The sequence below is a fragment of the Cryptomeria japonica genome, chromosome 1 (assembly GCF_030272615.1).
Source record: "Cryptomeria japonica chromosome 1, Sugi_1.0, whole genome shotgun sequence".
NCBI classification, from domain to species: Eukaryota; Viridiplantae; Streptophyta; class Pinopsida; order Cupressales; family Cupressaceae; genus Cryptomeria; species Cryptomeria japonica.
In genome coordinates, this window is record NC_081405.1 from 640,087,643 (window position 1) to 640,106,734 (window position 19,092).

Here is a 19,092-nt window from a genome sequence, read left to right on the forward strand (position 1 = left end):
AGTTCTTCGCTCTTTTTGAGTGCAATCTGACGCACTTTATTGAGTGGATGAATGAATATGTGCTCCAATTCCTCTTAGATGTAGATGAACTAGCAACCTATAAAGACAAACTCAATGTAAACAATTAAGTTATACATTATAAAAATAAAATTAAAAAACAGTAAAAACTATAAATTAAATTGAAAATTGAAATTCGAAACTTTAAAGATGAAAAATTTAAAATTTATTGAACTTGTGATATAACTTCTATTGCGAGGGGTTGTAGGTGTTGGAATTGTTGGCCATGGAAGTACCACCAACTATGATTATCCTTCTTAAACCTATCATGAAGAGCCATAATACTTTGAGTGCACCAAATCAATGAACTCATTTGTGACGATATCTCGCAATTGAGTTTTAGGGAAGAGTCTATAGATTGCTACCTTGTACCCTTTAGCCACTTCAAAATCTATATGGGGCAACCCTTTTTGACATAGAAAGAATCTCATTACTGTAGTATTTTGGAGTCGATGCAAAGGGAAGAAGATGTAATAGGTTGGCTAGTTTGTTCCATTGTTTTCAACAATTGTGGTCACCTTTTTGAAGAAGTCCCTTCGAGGACTTATTCTTTCACATTTATGATGCTCTTCATCTTCTCAATCATTGAGTTGATCCCATCATCATAGTTGAACTACTCGCCAAAAGCAAAAACTTGCCAAGGCCTAAAAAAAACTCGGGAAAAACTCGGCCAATACTCGGCAAAAACTCGGCAACTTAAAACATTGCTCAAATTTAATTAGAAATGCATTTTTTTGCAAAATTTAGTGAGGAGATGCATCCAATGAGTCAGTAAATGAGAACACAAAAGAAACAAGCTGAGTCTAGATATATTTGATTGATTTAAACGCAAATTGGGTACAAAATGGCATCCTCTTATGGAATGCTGGTGGTTGACAGATTGAAACAAAATGAAATAGCAAATTGTTTTTCTAAAACTAAAAGTAAATACTACATCAAAACATTTTACATCTTCCTCTTCTTAGCTCTAGTGAAAAATAGGGGAGAGATAGAACTGGAGGGTCTAGTCCTAGGAGTCCGATGTGCCTCTTCCACCTCGCCAAAATGAGGTTGAGCGTAGCACCCCTTGTAGGGGTCTGAGGGTGAGAGAGAGAGGTAGAGAGATAGGTCTAGATCTTGGGGGAGAGAGGAGAGAGTGAGATAGAGAGTGGTAGAGAGAGGAGATGGAGGAAGAGTGATAGGAAGATAGATAGGTCTAGAATTCGGGGTATATAAAGTGAGTGAGGTAGAGAGAGCGATGGAATGCTGATAGGAGCCTATTGATTACTGAAATTTGACTGTCTGAAAATTAAAAGATCTTCTAAAACCTAGAATTTGCATTATAACTCCTACAGATCTGAAACCACTCTCAAATATCCTGCCAATATATACATGAAATAAAACTTAAAGTATAAGAAAGGAAAAAGACATTGAAATGTGACTTATGTTGATAGGAGCCTACTGGTTACTGAAATTTGATTAAGTCTGAAAATTTAAAAGATCTTCTAAAACCTAGAATTTGCAATAGAACTCCTACAGATCTGAAACCACTCTCAAACATCCTGCCAATATATACATGAAATATAACTTAAAGTATAAGTGACATTTCAATATGTCTTTCTTATACTTAAATGTTATAATTCATGTATATATTCTAATGAAGAGAATGAGAGTGACTAAGAGTTTTTCCCAAAAACTCTGTGAGTTAAAGTCATAAATACTTGTAGAGCAAAAAAACTTGCGAGTTTTTCAAAACTCGTGGAGTACTCTGCGAGTATTCCATCTATGCCCATCATATATCTTCCCATGCAAGGCTTGTCCATGTAAGTTTACTGAACCATGCTCAAAATGGATTCGATGAAACTAAGGAGATAGTCCACACATTCCCACCATGAGTTATCTAATATCATTTGCTTAATTTTTGTTGCACTATTAGAGTTGCTTTACCTCCATATGGATTGATTTTGGCTAATCACCATGCTAGAAAGTGCCTCTCTAACTTTCACAAGTTGTCTCAAGATGATTGTGTTAGAGATGAAAGGGGTCTTTGCAATCTATTAAAAAAAATAAAAATTAAAAACAAACTTTAAAGAAGAATTAAAATACATAATCAAATTATGAAAATGTAAAATTTAATAAATCTTCACTGACATTCAATAGCTCCAATTTTGAAAACAATCTAAAAATGCCTTTAGACATGTGGCGGTTGGTGATGAACTTTTGGATGTTCTCAACCCCTGCATACAACTCTTTGGTCCAATCAATTTTATTCTTAATCTTTTGTAGCATAAGATTTGGAGAGTGGACCGCATAAGGTGTGCAAAAGATATGTATCATTCCTCAACCAATGGCCTAGTAGCTCTACAATTCTTTGTGTTGCCCGTTATGAATTGAACAATATTACTGGTTCCCACTTCTTCAATGACTGCAATGAGAATGCCAGCAATAAATTGGCCATCTTTCACCTACTCCTCACAATCCATGACTCTCAAAATCATTGCCTCTTTAGGAGACACTAGTACCAAATTGATCAAGTGCCGTTTTTTTGCATCTTTCCACCCATCTGAAACAATGGACACATTTATCTCAACCCATGAACCCCTTATGGGCTGCAATGAATCTTTAACGATCTTGACCTCTTTTTTCAATAAGGTGTCGCACAACTTCTCATAACCCAAGCCCTTGTACCCTTTTGGAGCCTCATTAATGTTTTTCACCATCTCTTGCCAATACGGTGAGCGAACCACATTGAGAGCCAAACCATTTGCATAAATACATCTTGCTATGTGTTAGAGGGCAATGTTTCAACTATCATTTGGAAATGCAGTTTCCAAAGGCCCCTTTGGTCTTTTGTTTGTAGTGGGTTCACGTTGAAGATGAGAAGTGGTCAAAAATAGGTGGTTTTCTACTAGAACATTGGGATTAGATGAGAGTATTGAGGGCTGCATTCCCTTTGATCTTTTTTTATTAAGGGGTATCTTGGTTTACGATTTGCTCATTCATCTACATGTTCTTGCTCCATTATATATCCTATCATTGTCTCTGATGGCACTTGTACATCATTCTTTCCAGGGTAAGGTTTGATGCCTTAGGTATTTCACACTAATGGGCTTTCACCCAACTATATTAGCTAGAATATCTAGTGTCACATCCATTGCAAATCCAAATGTAACCTCCACTATTTGGAACCGGTTGTATCATATCAACATATTTTCAGAGAAGAATTTGGATCTTCTTTGAATTTAGGTTGAGCTATGGAGCTAGAATTAGTTGTCATTGTGATTCCTATGGCAAAAAAAATTGTAGACACATCAAAAACTAATGAATCCAAAGAATAGATTTATAAAACCTAGCTCTTTTGAATCTTTGATACATTCATAGACTAATGGAAAAAATATAGATAAACAAAGCAAAGAATTTGTTTCATGTTTGTAAAACAAAAATGGAGGAATTTTTTTGAAAAACTTGCCTCTTTGCAAAAATATCCTTCAATGATCTTCTTGGCAGCCAATGAACACTTGCAAATCCATAGGAAAATGCAATTGTTGTAGAACCTTCAAAGATCAAATTTTGAATTCCCTTTGTTGATCTAACAAGCAAAAATGAATATTCAGCCTCTTGGAATGACATTTTTTAGTTTGCAAAAGAAATGAAGTAAAATGAACTTGTTTATGGTGTTTCATGTGTTTTAGAAGTCACCTTAGGGTTGAGGATCGCACCTAATCAAATTTGGGTATTTTTTAAAAAAGACACCTTATAATTCTTTCCACTAGGGTGGGAGGATGAGGTCTGCTAACTGAACGATTACCCTTGATCTAGTTGATTGGGGAGTCAGGTGAAAGAGATGCTGGTTGATCGATCAAAATTGGTTGTAGTGGAAGGGATGCATCCAGTTCTGGATCTGGAAGCTTACTTGCCTTTGCTTGGTCAATTCCTTAAAAAAGCTAAAAAATATTTAAAACTGTTGTTGTGTATTGATGGGTTTGCCCTAGATGAATCGGGTTGCAATCGTCTACGCCTTGTTTTGGCAGTACTACCATTGACACTTTGGATTTTCTTTAATAATTTTATCATCATCTCTATTCTTAAATGGTACTTATTCAACCTTCCATAGAAGATTGCATACCATTTATAGAGAGAGGAATTTCTAAACACTATATCACAAACATCCAAAGGAACGCCATCTATGGTTACCTCATCCTTTAAGTCTATGCATTGTGTCTTGACTGAAATTTCTACACCTTGTTTGTGACAACCCAAATAATATGGTCTTGAGTGTTTCTTTGATTGCAACCCGATCTCTTACACCAAACTTTGTGAAATCAGGCCTGCATGAGAGCGAGTATGAAAGACTGCACCTACTTTTCTACCTTTGAGCTGTGCTCAGACATGAGCTACCTTATTAGCCTTGTCCCGAGCTTAAGTGTCATCCTTAATTGCACAATTGCACTGTCATCAATGTCCAACACGCATTCAATCTCTATCATTCAGTGAGTAGTAGTGACATTCTTGTCCTTATTTAACTTTTTGAAGGAATGTAGCTCTATGTTCAACTTATAACAGGCCTCTTTGTTTTGACACTCCTTGTCACATTGTTTGCAATATCTTTTTTCTTTGCCCTTATTGCCGTCCTTCATAGTGGCGTTAGTGGTTTTCTAGCCTTCCACTTGGTTTTACTCTTATTGAAATCCTTACTTTGCTGCCCCTTTTACCTTTATGCTTGTCCTTATATGAGTCAGATTTCTTTGTAGTCATCTTCAAATAATGAGTCTGCTCGTTAGCCTCATCAAGATTTTGAGGTTTAACCATGACAGGAGCCCTTTAAAGATGCCCAAACAATCCTCTGATGTACTTCATGAGCACATCTTTGTCCACCACATCCTGTCCAATCTGCATTGTTGTTTGCCAGAGCTCACTTGCATAGGTTTGGACATTTTGCCCTTGTCATTGATGAAAGAAATACAATTGGATTGTTCTATCTGTCATAGTAAATTGGGTAAATTTTTTTTTTTGACAAGTCTTTGAAGTCTTCCCATTCCAAAATTGGAGGAGCTCTTTTTATTTGCAATATAGTATCATATGTCTCATGCCACGTCAAAGCATGGCTAAATTGTTTCAAATGGGAAAAATAGATTTGCTGGTGGGGATTCAAATTATGCAAGCTGACGTTGATCTCCATTTGTGAGATTCATTGGTATAACTTCACCATATTCATCTCTTCATCAAAAGGTTGTATTTCAATCTTTATCTCAGCTTTGATTGGACAATTGTTGCCACTGTTTGATGTTTTGCCATGTACGTAAGTTCTCCCTGGCTCTGCTGTTTACCTATTTTTTGAATAATAGCGAGGAAAACATTGCCAAACATGTCCATTGTTTCCATGTGACAATAAATCATGGTAATATCAGTTTCTAATTTCTGAAATCTCTCCTCAGCTGCATCCCTCTCTGTTAGATTCATGTGTCATCCTTGTTTGTGCTTGATACCACTTCTAGGTAACAATTTTGGGCTTATTGTAAGTACAATATTTGAAACTCAACAAATCTCTGTAAATTTCAAGTTACATGTGTTTCAAACCTTCTCTGATACCAATCGGGTGCATAAACTGACCAAGATACTCCTGATTAGCTCACCAATTACAGATCTTGCTATGTGACTACTCAATGACCGCCTCAAACAAGCCAAAGTATAAACTGTACTAAAACCATGTAACAATTATTCATTTACATCTAAATATCATCACCAACCAATGGAAAACATAAGACAACAGCAAGAGATCACATGACAATGATTGAGATAAATTATTGACCTGCAAAAACCCTATATGGAGAGAAAACTCTAGTTTGAAGAGCAAATACTCAAGTCCACTATGTAACAGTCAAGAACAACATATTGAGCTGTGAACGTGACTTTAAAAAACTCAATGAGAAGTTTCAAGATTGTGAACATACATTAATCTGTTGTTCTGTTTGAAAACCTTGCTCCAAGCCAAACAATGAATGCAATCCCACATGCCCCAAGAGGTAAACATGAGTGCCAATCTGTGTGCAGTCTTCAAAACTGGTTTAATAACCTCCTGACATTTACCAAGAATGTGGACATGCAAAACGATTCTTGGAGGATGAAATGAACAGACAAAACCCTTCATATTCTAAGTTTTTCATGCACAGTGATGAATTTACTGGTTGTTCATAGAAATAGTTTGTTGCTTCTGATGAGTTAGCCGGGGTGTGACTGTTTGCTGCAATGGTTTTTATGAGTTTGCCAGGGTGAACATGTGTTTGTAATCTGCTGATATCCATGAACTTGTTAATTTGGAAAATTGCTAAGTCTTGAGGCCTGCACACATGCTGTCTTCTTCCCTAGAGTGCACTCGATCATCCTAAGTCTTTAACCACCCTACATACAAGTCCTTGATGCTCCGAAACTGATGAAAACCAATTTATTTTCATGAAGGAACTCCTTGACTAGTATTCCTTGACTGAAATGGAGAAGAACAAATCAATTGACTGTGAAGAAGACCAAAATTTTCAGTTCAATAGACCTATGAGAATCAACACAATTTTTTTTTGTCTATCCTAAGCCTCTTTTTGTCTTTACTGGATCTTTGCCATGTGCTACATCTCTCACCATGTACTGTCCAATTGCCCTTCAATCAACTCTAGCTCAAAGGACATCTAGCAAGGTTTGCAATGTATTAGCTGCACCACTCAAGAAATTAATAGCTATTGTTGTAGGAAAAGTGCACCAATAGCAAGCGAGTTTCAATGATATTGTTGATGCATCAGCATGCCTTGCATAGGCAACATATTCTTTAAGTTCCTGGTTCATATGCTGTATCTTCAATGGATGATAAGTTGTGCTGAAATTAAGCTTTGTATGCATTATTGTTGAAACTTTGAAAGTTTTTCTAGAAGCTACAAAGGACATATCTGTGAAATGATCTTCCTCAGAACATTGTGCCACACAACAATCTCTTTGATAATTTCTCATGCTGCTTTGCCTCTTATGTACTTCACTAGGCTAAAGTATGCTACCTTGGTTTGCTACATGCTCCATCTCTCACCACATACAACTTAATAGTCGCACGGTCCTCAAATTAGTTCCAGCACAAGGGTTCCTTACAAGGTTTTCCATGCATTGTCTTGTAAGATGCATTGCCAAAGAAAATGTCATAGTTATTATTGAAGGATATGAATCGCAAGTACCCAATGACAGTGTTAATGGGCTATGCTGTGAGAATTGAAAGATTGATTATAATGTTTTATGCAAGATTGTCTGGAAGATTCCCATACAATATACATTTTAAACAATCTAATATTAAAACAGTAACCTCGAACACTTGGTTCATTCACTCTATTTGCCATGTATGATTAAGACATGTTGAAATTAAGAATTTAAGATTTGTGGTTGTACACATTGTTGGTCTAGAATCTCGAAGCAAATGACGAGTCATTTGCTTTATCTTCCTTAGAACCATGTGCAACATGACACTGTTACATCAAATGTGTCCCACCGAGAAGTCAATAGAAGTCACATCCCACTTGCACTCTTAGATTCTATGAAGATATATGACAATCTTGTTGGTTGATGATATTATTTTTCACGCATTGACCCTAAAACATTTCTCAAGTGGATTGATTGTTTATCTCCTCATCTATGCACAAACTAATAGCAATTTCAAGTCTGTATGTATCTTTTATAGTCAAGGGTGTCCTGAATAAGATGCTTTATTCCCCTTGACCATAATGGATCCTTGAAGATTGACATCTCTAGGAACACAGGTTTGCTACTGAAGAAGTCCAGCATCATGATCATAAGATGGATGCATGGGCTTGCGCCCATCATCACTGTCTAAAGCTAATTGTATCTCCTTCTATTGAGAGTCTCTTTGAAGATGTCCAAAATTTATTCCCGACTGTGTTTACATTGGTGGGGTCTTTGATGCAAGTTTTCTACAACTTTGTTTTCATTTTCATCTAAGTTGACAATTTTGGTATGGGGTTGGGTAAGGGTATAGGATTTTGGTATGTTGGGGCAAGAATTTTTTTCTTGGGTATGATTATATACATATGCAAAAAAATTGAAAAATATACAAAATTGAAAAAAAATTGACGTATCATATAAATTTTATAGTAATAATGACATCTGAATTTTTGATGGTATGATACTTCATCATTGATCAATGATAGCTAGGTTGCCGGTTCGGGTTCGAAGAACCCGTACGACAAAATTTTGAAAAGGGGTTTGGGTTCGTTAGTACAAAAACATATATATATATATATATATATATATATATATATGCAGCCTATAAGCATGAATTAAGATTAGCATGTCACATAGCATCATATAAACAACAAAACCAACATAAACTTGTAATCACAGCATCATGATCATACCATAACAACATCATATACATCAAGTTTAATATCAAAATGATAAAATATTCAAGTATCATTGTTTTAACTTTCAACAATTTAAAGTTTGATCATCAAATGGATTCTCTAATTCATCATCCTCATTCTCCTCCTCCTGATCATTGACATTGACATTAGATGAATCAATGCCAATGCCAATGTCACTGACACTTGCACTTGCACTTTAAGTTTGCTCACTATCTGAGTCATCAAATGCAATACGCTGAGAAGTGAAAGCATCCAAATCAGTATGCTCTGGTTATATCTCCCACATCTTCGTTTCCCCTTGCTTGTAGTCATGTTTCTTGTGTGAAATGAGGCAAGTTAATGTTTTAAAACTCACTTTTAGGGTTATATTTTAATTTTTTATGTGGTGGAATTCAAAAAAAATTAAATTTTGCAAAAACACAAACCATTTCTGGGCTATCAGACCCCTGGGTTCGACCTGGGTCTTCTTGGGTTCGACCTGGTCCAAATCAGGTCTGTGAATACAGACCTTGTCCGGATCACAGGTGGACCAGACCAGAACCCCGGACCAGTACCGGGGGTCTAGGGGCCCGAACCTGGTAACCTAGAATGATAGTGATAAAGATAGTATTATTGTCAATTGATAGTTCAAACTTTCAATATTATGTCATGGGTCATATATGTCTAGGACTCCAGAGTTGTGATTATAAATGAAAATCATTACAATTACAAAATTACAAAATTTCAAAATAATACAATAATATTGTATATTGGTCTGTAATCTTCATCGAAAGCATTTAGATTGAAGCCATTGCTTGGTTCAACATCATTTGAATCACAAGAAAACGGAGTGCCACTCCTACTAGGTACATCAGGTTTAAGAGACTCACCATCATCTATATTGACTATGGCAAGCTCTACAATAGATGCATCCAAGTTTGTAATGTCCCTCATTTGAAAGGTGACAATTAATTAAATTGATTTTTATTAAGTTGTCAAAAATAAATAAAATATCCAATGATGACTTACTATTAATTAATTTATTTAAATAAACAATAAAATAATATCATAAAGTCACTTTATTAAATAAAGTTCTCCAAATGTGGTTGGCCTAATATTCTAGAAGCTTCCTGGAGTTCTTTATAAGGAGACTAGGGGTAGGAAGTAGACATGCTTTTGGATTTGATAAACTGTTTATGATTTCTGGAGACGAAAACGTTTAGGAGTTGATAGGAGAGCTGGATGAAAACCTGGTTCTTCAAAAGGGGTGGATTCATGATGGAGTCTACATCTGAGCAAGTTTGTGAAATCTCCTTTGGAGAGAAATTTGGTGATTATTCAGTATAAATGCATAAGTTTTGCCAAGAGATATTGTTATGAGAGTCAGTGAGCTTAAATTCTGAAATGTAATATCTTAGTGAGTTCTGAATACTGTGGCTCTTTCAATATTGGCAATTTATATTTATTTGTCTGAGCAGACATTGTATTTAGAATCGAATTACACAAGTTTGCAGGGAAACGTCTCCCCTACCCCCTGGTATGTGTCTTTGGTATTGGTTCGCATATCCAGTACCGGAGGTGCCTGTGGATTCTTTGGTTCGTTTGGGAGTTGTGGGCGGGAGATGGAATGAGGTATCCCGACATCTCTTGGCTGGAAAAAGCCATCAATGCAAAAAATGCGACTTTTTAGGGTGTAAAAACACTTTTGGCGGTAAAACTGAGCCATTTCGGAAGTCGCGTGAAGGGTTTTTCTAGTTAAAAAACGTCTGGATCATACGTGGATTTTTTTTTAGAGTTTTCGGGCCTGTTTGCAGCCACGCAGAGACATTTGAAGCCATTTTTAAGCCGCGTGAAGAGTTTTTAACTTGTTCTAAGCTGCACGAAGGGTTACACGACTTCCATTTTTTTCTCCGCCAAAAAAGGATATTTCCGATTTTGATTTGCTTCCATTTTTTTCTCCGCAATTTCCATTTCATTTTTTTATTTTTAGAGATGCATTTTAATTTTTTTTTGAATCATTCTACGTAAGTTTGTAACACTAAATTTTAAATAGTAAACATTGTATTATATCCTGAAGCATGCACGATTATTATTGATTAATAATTTAATAGTTAATACCTAATAATAATAATATTATAAATTTATAATACATATTAAAATTAAATATGTATTATAATATTTTTTTTTTGATCGGTAATTTTGTAGTATATTGATTCAGAAAAAAGTATACAACCATCCAAGGCCACACTAAAGATATAAACATCGGCCCAAAATATTCACAATCCTGCCCTACTTTGAAAACATTCGAAACTAAAACAAGGAAAGGAAACTAGTTCTGTGCATCTATGCACCAAAATATTACACACATGCCTAAAAAGTCTTTTCAAAACAGTATAGTGGAAGAAAATGTAAACAAAAACAATGGCCCCATGGCCACTCACTCGCTATCGCTCTGGTTCACCTTCTCCTCGTCCGCGATATCAACGAAAGCTTTTCCCTTTGCAGCTTCACTCTTCATCTTCGGGATGCATTCCAAGCATCCAAAATCGGGGTCTCCTTCCAGACTTGCTAACAATTGGACCGCCTGCCCTTCCTCGAATCTATCTCGCAGATCTCTCTCGACTTCCATTCGCGCCACCACCTTTAGAGCCTTCAATACTTCATCTGTCCTCATGAGTTTTACACAGAGCTTCATGGCTTCCCAACCAATGCGAGCTCGCTCACAACATTGTTCCTTAATGTGGTTTTCCGGACCTCGAACAAATGACAATAGCTCCTCCTTATCGTCTCCCTCCCTAATGCGAATGCCTGTCTGAGGCACTACCCATTCCAGAATGGAGTGGAGGTTGATTAGGTACTCCCCATCTATCAATTTTGTCAAAGTGAGCATGATTTTCTCCACCTCCGGCTCGAACTCGCATGCCCATGCCAAAATCAGGGAATGCACCTCCATGTTCGTCCGATAGCAAAAATGGATGAGCGACACCTCCTCTCCTAGCATCAGGCGTGCAACACTCCACAATTTCTCCTCTTTGTACCTGAATAGCCCCTGCATTCTCTTCTCCGATACTATCCCCATGAATGGTACCAATTTCTTCTCAGTTCGCAAAGTGAAGTTTGCTTCCATTAGACCTGCACAAATTATTAACTCCAGCCTCTACAATGCAAAGGACATGATACCATTTATCAATCAAACTAAATACAAACTCAATAACCAACTCACAAACCAAAGGAATTAAATTCCTCCGCCGTCCTCCGTCGTCGTTTGAGACAGGTCATAAATGCAAGCGCGATGACATAAAAGGAATGAAATTTCACAGCAGATTTGCTGCACTCCGCCATCATCTCTAACAGGTACTATCCGCCTCAGCAACTACCACTTTAATTACAAAGTCTGCAAAGATGTACTTGTCATTTCGTGCTTCCTTGCGTGCATGTTGTTTATTTCGTGCTTCTAGGACTGCATTTAAGACCACTTCCATACTCCATCTCCCTTCCACCACTTGGCCATTTGGCTAGTCATGTCGCATCCAATGTTGGAGAGTAGATCTGCCACTGCATTTGCACCTCCCCTGATGTGGGATACTCGAAATTCCTCAAAAAGATTGAGTTTCTCTCGGATGATCGCCACCCAACGAGATAATTTCCATGATGGAGTATTGCCCTTAGTGATTGCATTGATGACCACTTGGGAGTCTCCTTCCAGATGCAACTGTTGGACTTTCATGTTTAAGGCCAACTCAGTTGCCAGGAGTGCCGCCCAAGCCTCTGCTTCGTTGTTTGTTCCATCCTGCAGACGACGGGCTCCTTTGAAGATGATGGACCCTTTGTCATTTCTCACCACTACCCCCACACCTGAGGTTCCCGGGTTTCCTCTAGATGCCCATCGAAGTTTATTTTTATCCATTCCTTGCTAGGCAGCTCCCATATAACCTCCTCTTTTTCTAATGTGGGATTAACCCTCAGGGACCCATTAATGGGTATATGTATTATAATATTATTATTATTAAGTATTAAATTATTAATCATCAAGCATGCTTATTTTATATTAATATTAATCATCCGGCAACCTTGCTGTTTAATCATAATACTGTCCACAGGTGATCTGAGGAACAATAGGTGATTTAATATTTATGTACCTAAATTTCGTAGTTAATGTTAATTCTTGTTTTGAAAGTTCAATGTCATCATATTTTCAGATTTTCTATAAATTATTAAATTATATTATAAAAAAACATTGGTGTCTCCAAGTACCCCCGTTTCCTATTTTGAAAAAATAGCCATACCAGTACCAGTACCAGTACAAGAGATTTATATTATTTTGTCTGAGCAAAAATTATATTTAGATCAGCTTTGTTTTATAAAATTTCAATGAACTTGAAAGCAAGCATTTGTGTATTGACAGTACATTTTTGCATCAGAAATTCTTTAGTTAAATCTGTCTTTTAGATTCTGATACCACACATACCTTTCATAGCACGCAAGTATTATCTTCATGTAACATTTTCTGAAATAAACAGATGGATCGTTCTAAATTCTTAAAAAAAGGACGACTTTCTTGCTTTACAATCATGCAGAATATAAAAACTAAAGCAGTCTATATTTGGTGTTGCTGATACCAAAGGGAATAGGAATTTATTAATTGCAATCCACATGTTTGTTCATTACATAAATATGCATAATATTAGAGGTGATTTTCAGTCCACATTTAAAGTCTTAATTGATGGATCCATCAGTGGGCTTTCTTCGTATTCCTCCAAGCACGCAGGTGATTCACTCATTTGATAGTTTTTGGGATTATTTTCTTTTTTCCAACTTTTTTGTTTGTGATGGACGGTGCTGAATTATTAGGCATTGCTCTCACTTATGAGTCATACAGGAATATGGCCTTATTGGCTGATATGGGTTAACAATTATCATGAATATTGGAACAAAAGGTTCTCTAGTAGGAGGTTATAGAGATACTGAAATCTTCCTTTAGGATTTTCTTTATCATCACAAAATCATCTTCGCATCTAGATGCATCTGCTACTAAACAAGTTATTTTTCATGCTTGGTTTGAAGCACATAGCTTTCCTACCAATTACAATCTGGACGATTTCCTCCTTGGGTTCCCTGTTTCCCCTTTAGTTCTATACTATTGAGAATATCTGTAAATCACATTTCTCAAAATATTTTTCCCTAATGCACCTTTTATACCTTGGGGATGTTTACAATAGACATTTGAAGTTGGATCATCTCCCTGCATTCTGTATGCAAGATATATAATCCATTAGAAGATTACAACTAAATTGACCATCATCCTTTATAATGGTTTTCTATTGGTCAGACTTTTTGTTCGCTTATATTTTACTTTTGTTCTAGCTATCAGATCTTTCTAGATGGCCATTTAATAGTTTTGTTTTTGTGATATTTCTGGTGCGGGTAAATTTCAGTAATTATCAACCTTGGTCCCCTGTTTCACAGAAATTGAATTAACTTAAACTAACTGCAATGTTAAACTCTATGTTACATGCAGGTTGGTAACAAATAAGCTTTCATGGCAGTATTAGCAACTACTGAAATTTGTGACACATACCCTGCTCTTGTGGAGAGTGGTGATCTCCGTGTCTTACAGCCAAGTTTCCAGATATATGGTGGTCGCCGAGCCTTTTCAGGACCTATTGTGACACTCAAGGTCTTTGAGGACAATGTCCTCCTGCGAGAATTTCTGGAGGAGAGAGGTAATGGAAGAGTTTTGGTTGTTGATGGAGGAGGAAGTCTCCGATGTGCCATACTGGGGGGTAATATTGTTGTTTCAGCACAAAACAATGGGTGGTCTGGAATAATTGTGAATGGTTGCATACGAGATGTTGATGAAATAAACAGGTGTGACATTGGGGTGAGAGCTCTGGCATCTAATCCACTGAAAGCCAACAAGAAAGGAGTGGGTGAAAAAAATGTGCCCATTTATATTGGTGGCACGCGCATTGTCAAAGGGGAGTGGTGCTATGCAGATAGTGATGGTATTCTTGTTTCACAAAGTGAATTAATCATATAATTCCTTGTAAGTGGGTAGGGCAATTCCAATTAGATTTGATTGTCCTAATTTATAGGTTCTTAGAATCTAAGACTTCATTAATTTCAGTACACTTTTACCTTGCTTGTGATTGCAGTGCTGAAGTCAAGTGTTTTAAATCTCCTTATATTCTTGCATACTATATTTTTTCGTGTACTTGTTTTCTGCAATCAACATCCAGCGAGCTTTGTTTAAGATTGAAATTCCTTAGATATTTTAAAACAGTATGTTGAGTATAAATCTGAAAGTTCGTTTTTCTAAGCCCCAAAGAAACACTATTACAATGTCATGGATTTATCATGTAAGTATATTGTTTAAAGGATTGTGATGTACTGGTTTTAAAAAAAGTGTTTGTAGATAGAGCAACTAAAAAAAATAGAAGTATATTGTTTAAAGGATTGTGATGTGTACTGGTTTAAAAAAAAAGTGTTTTTAGAGGGAGCAACTCTAGTTCAAATCATCACTCAATAATAAGGCGACTCATAACATAAAGGGCATGTGTTAAATAATGCATCAAAGATTGGGACTTGTTCCTGTTAAATTTCGATCAGATTTGAATAAGCAGGTAATTTGAAAATTTTATTTGTACTTTGATCACAATCTGATATCAATAGATGATACTGGTTTTAAAAAAAGCGTTTGTAGATAGAGCAACTAAAAAAAATAGAAGTATATTGTTTAAAGGATTGTGATGTGTACTGGTTTAAAAAAAAAGTGTTTTTAGAGGGAGCAACTCTAGTTCAAATCATCACTCAATAATAAGGCGACTCATAACATAAAGGGCATGTGTTAAATAATGCATCAAAGATTGGGACTTGTTCCTGTTAAATTTCGATCAGATTTGAATAAGCAGGTAATTTGAAAATTTTATTTGTACTTTGATCACAATCTGATATCAATAGATGATATCAATTTAAACCTGAAGATCGATCTCTGCTTTAGTTTAATGTTTTAGATTTTTCTTCTTAATATGATCGATCTGCAGATGTTCTTAATTCTGATATCAATACTGAATATATATTGTTTCGATTTTATCTTGATACTTTATTCAGCGTTGATCTTATAACTCAGAATATATGTCTGAATAAATATCACTCGTGATGTTGTTATAATTGCAGAGTCTGTTTTATCTTGAAGTCTACCTAGATCGATAATGATCTGAGTATATAGATCGAATATAGTATTATAATCGATCAGATCTAATGAATATGTATCGCGTAATATATAATGATGAATGTAAGGTATTTCTTATCACCTTCCAAAGTCCAATCGATCTCTTAAGTAGAGATCAAAGTTCCTCAAGGGCTGCAACAATTCACCCGATCAATGTCTCTCCATGTGCGAATGCAATGTTTCATGATGATTATTTTGATTAGTTTGAATACTAATTGATCATAGATAAGCAAATGCAATAATCGTTTGATTAGTTAAGACTTTATCTTAATTTTAATGCATTTATTTCATAACCGATTCACGACCATAAATTATAATTGTAAGGATCCGTTTTCATGGTGTATGCAGAAGAGTGAGTCCTCCCGACGCTACATATATTATCAACAGTTCCTACTTCAAATGGTTTAAGGTTTTATGTTTCTATACACTTACGAAAAGGCAGATTACTGTTTTTTTGTTTTGCTTGCTGCTATGCTTCTAGCTTATTTGTAGAAAAATAAATTCCACTTAATAGTGTGAAGGGAGTCTACACTACTAGTTTATGCAGTGCAGTACACTGGATTTTTGAATGCAATACACTGGATTTTTGAATGCAATGTGGATTTGAGCACAAGAAAACATGGGAATCAATAAGGTTTTTGGCATGGGTATGAAAGAATCTTAAGGGTTGAGAGCCTGGCTATTTTAGATGTTGAAATAATGAATTTTGGCATTCACGCCCAAACAAAAGGGGCAAAATCTCTAGTGGGTACACATGGGACTGATGAGTTTTCACCATATGTAGCAATATTGGAAACATCTTGCACCTAGGTGTGATCCCCAGGGTAGTTGATCTCTAGTATATATATTTATTCCACAAAGAAGTACAGCTTCTTTATGTTTGACCATTAAATTTGAGCATGCCAGGACTCTGGATTGGAATGTGAGCCTGAGCCATGAGTTTCAGCAACCTAAATTCAAAATTTCAAAGATGTTACTTTTAATTCAAACATCTTGGATCTAGATGCGTGACAAATAGAAATGTGAATTTGATGATGACTATAAGGATGTGAGCTAATTTTTGATAATGGCTTTGCACACATTAGCTTGAAGTCAGATTTTGTCTTTTCTTTGATTACTAGTATAAGATCTAGATGTGCCGAGAATACTGATGACAAATTTGATGATGGCATTTGGGATGTGGGCTAATTCTTGATTATAGTTTGCATATAAAAGATTAGGGCAAACCGCTATAATTTAATCAATGCTACTGGTTATTTTGTTTTTAGGTCATTATAGATTACATATATTTTTAGCAGGGTGACTATTGAAAGTAAATATGGCTAGTTATGTGTATCAATGTAAAACCATTATGTGTCATCCTAGTTGATGTACTTGTCAAACATGTGCCGTGGGTTGCATCCTCATAGGCCAAATGATCAGATTTGAACCTCGACAAAATTTAATCTCTTTGCTTGTGTAAGAGTGAATGGGATTTAACCCTCATTTTAAATAAAGAGAAATATATTGATGTGTCAAAGCATATGCACAGGCTTTTCAATTAGCATCTCTTAGTACACCTCATAAGTTGACTCTAGGAATGCTACTTCTATATGTCCGCTAATAGTGGTTTCATGTTACCCAGTGGGAGTTGACAAAGATTTGCTTAAGTAATGTAGTTAAGTTGCTATACTTTGCAATGTAACTAAATTAATGACAAAATCATTTTTTTCTAATTTACACAATCTCCTTTCCCTTCGTGTGCATTTGCCATTAGACTGAGTGTTTTAAGGATGGTTAATTATGTATTTTGTAATGATTGGCCATATGGAAGGGGATGAAGGAGGTCAACCATTTAATAAAAAGTTGTAACTTTTCAATCATTCAAAATGGCATAAATAATTTCTTTTGGTAAGATAGATGGCTTGTGGATTCTGAAAAATTGCTTAAGATTATTCACATTTCTACCCTCTAATTGCTACCCATAAGGAAGCTTATTTAATAAGGAGGATTATTGGGAGGAGGTGGTGGATTCAAATGGATTCTATAGGAGATGGTGTTGAACACACTTGAAGATTGAGAGGGGCAAGGGGTGGGGGGATTAGTTATTCAACTCGCATAGATGATTGAGCAATGAAAACATAGAGAACACAAATGCACATGATCACGACACCAAATTTATGTGGAAAATCCCATAGGTTAAAAACCATGATGAGAGTTGCTGCTTGGGTCATTGCCCAAATCTAGTCTCACAAAGAGAAACATGTTAGAAGCACACACCCCTTGAAATGTTAATGGCTATGCCAAAGGAGCTCACAAACCCCAAAGATTACAATAGTTTTATAAAAGAAAATGATATGTTTGTCAACAATACACTTTGTTGATTGAGGTGTTGAAGTGCATATCTTTTTCACACATTTATCACACATCATCTTTGATCCTGATTTTATCTTCCCTTTATATCCTTCGCAACTCCTCAAAAACATCAACTAGGCCTGCTACAAGATGACCTTTGGATGAAACGTGTGATACCAGACAGTTGGCTCCAAAACATATGAACCATGGCAAACATGTTACAACAGACCTTGGAAAGGGCTTATTTTCCCCAAAACCATCTTATCAAATTGGCACAGATCACACTTCTTAACACAAGGTCCAATCATCATTTGCAAACCCAACTGCCAAGCCAAGTTGGCCCTTTAAGCACATATTATTCCAATCAAATTGATTATGGTATTGGGGAGACATAAATAACACCATGCAGATCATGACATGAGTGTTATAGGACCTGCTAAATATCTCTAGACTTTCCTTTTACCATTCCACACCATTTTAAGCTGTCACCAGGATCAAGTCATTTGCACAAATGAGAAACAAAACATGTTTGTTCATTGTGCCAACTTAGGACCTTAAAAGAAAAACCTACAAAATTCCAAAACAACTAAAACTCTAGAATAGCATCCTTTGGACATCAAAGAACATATCCTCAAAATTGTAGGAGCCAAAATTTCTATATGATGAAATACATGGCAGTTCAACTTGCCCTATTAACTAGTTTGCACTATCTACATTGTCCAATATTCACTAATTCTTAACTTTTTGAGTGTTGGGTGTTACCACTTAAAACTTCAAATATACCTAGTTTCCAACTCAAACAACTTATCTTCAAATTTGCAAGATGATACGTTGTTGTGCAGAGGACTGCAAACCAAAATACTGTCTCTTAGCCTTGGGAAATGTACTACGAATGCCTTGGTCAACTTTTCTGACATTCTAACTGTATGCGGCACATCATACTGACAAGGTATCATTGCAAGTTACATGAACCCATTCCAAAACATGCGTTCCCATATCCGCATCATACATGCGCACTGGAAATTGATGAAGTGCATAGTGAATATGCTGTACATCATATTGACAAGGTATCGTTGCAAGCTACACAAACCCATCCCAAAACATGTG

The 19,092-nt window shown here is 36.0% G+C and overlaps 2 protein-coding genes across 2 annotated transcripts in view; one reads left to right on the plus strand and one right to left on the minus strand.

Annotated features, from left to right (window-relative positions):
- Window positions 1-14,739, plus strand: part of LOC131042437 (putative 4-hydroxy-4-methyl-2-oxoglutarate aldolase 2) — a 36,291-nt gene extending 21,552 nt beyond the window's left edge. The window contains exon 2 of the mRNA XM_057975707.2: window positions 13,939-14,739. Within this exon, the coding sequence (XP_057831690.1) occupies window positions 13,960-14,460 (501 nt within the window). The 5' untranslated portion in view covers window positions 13,939-13,959 and the 3' untranslated portion in view covers window positions 14,461-14,739. The remainder of the gene's footprint in view (window positions 1-13,938) is intronic.
- On the minus strand, window positions 11,887-12,327 carry LOC131858221 (uncharacterized). The gene has a single exon (XM_059211390.1). The coding sequence runs from the start codon at window positions 12,325-12,327 to the stop codon at window positions 11,887-11,889; it is 441 nt and encodes a 146-aa protein (XP_059067373.1).
- Window positions 14,740-19,092: the final 4,353 nt, after the last annotated feature.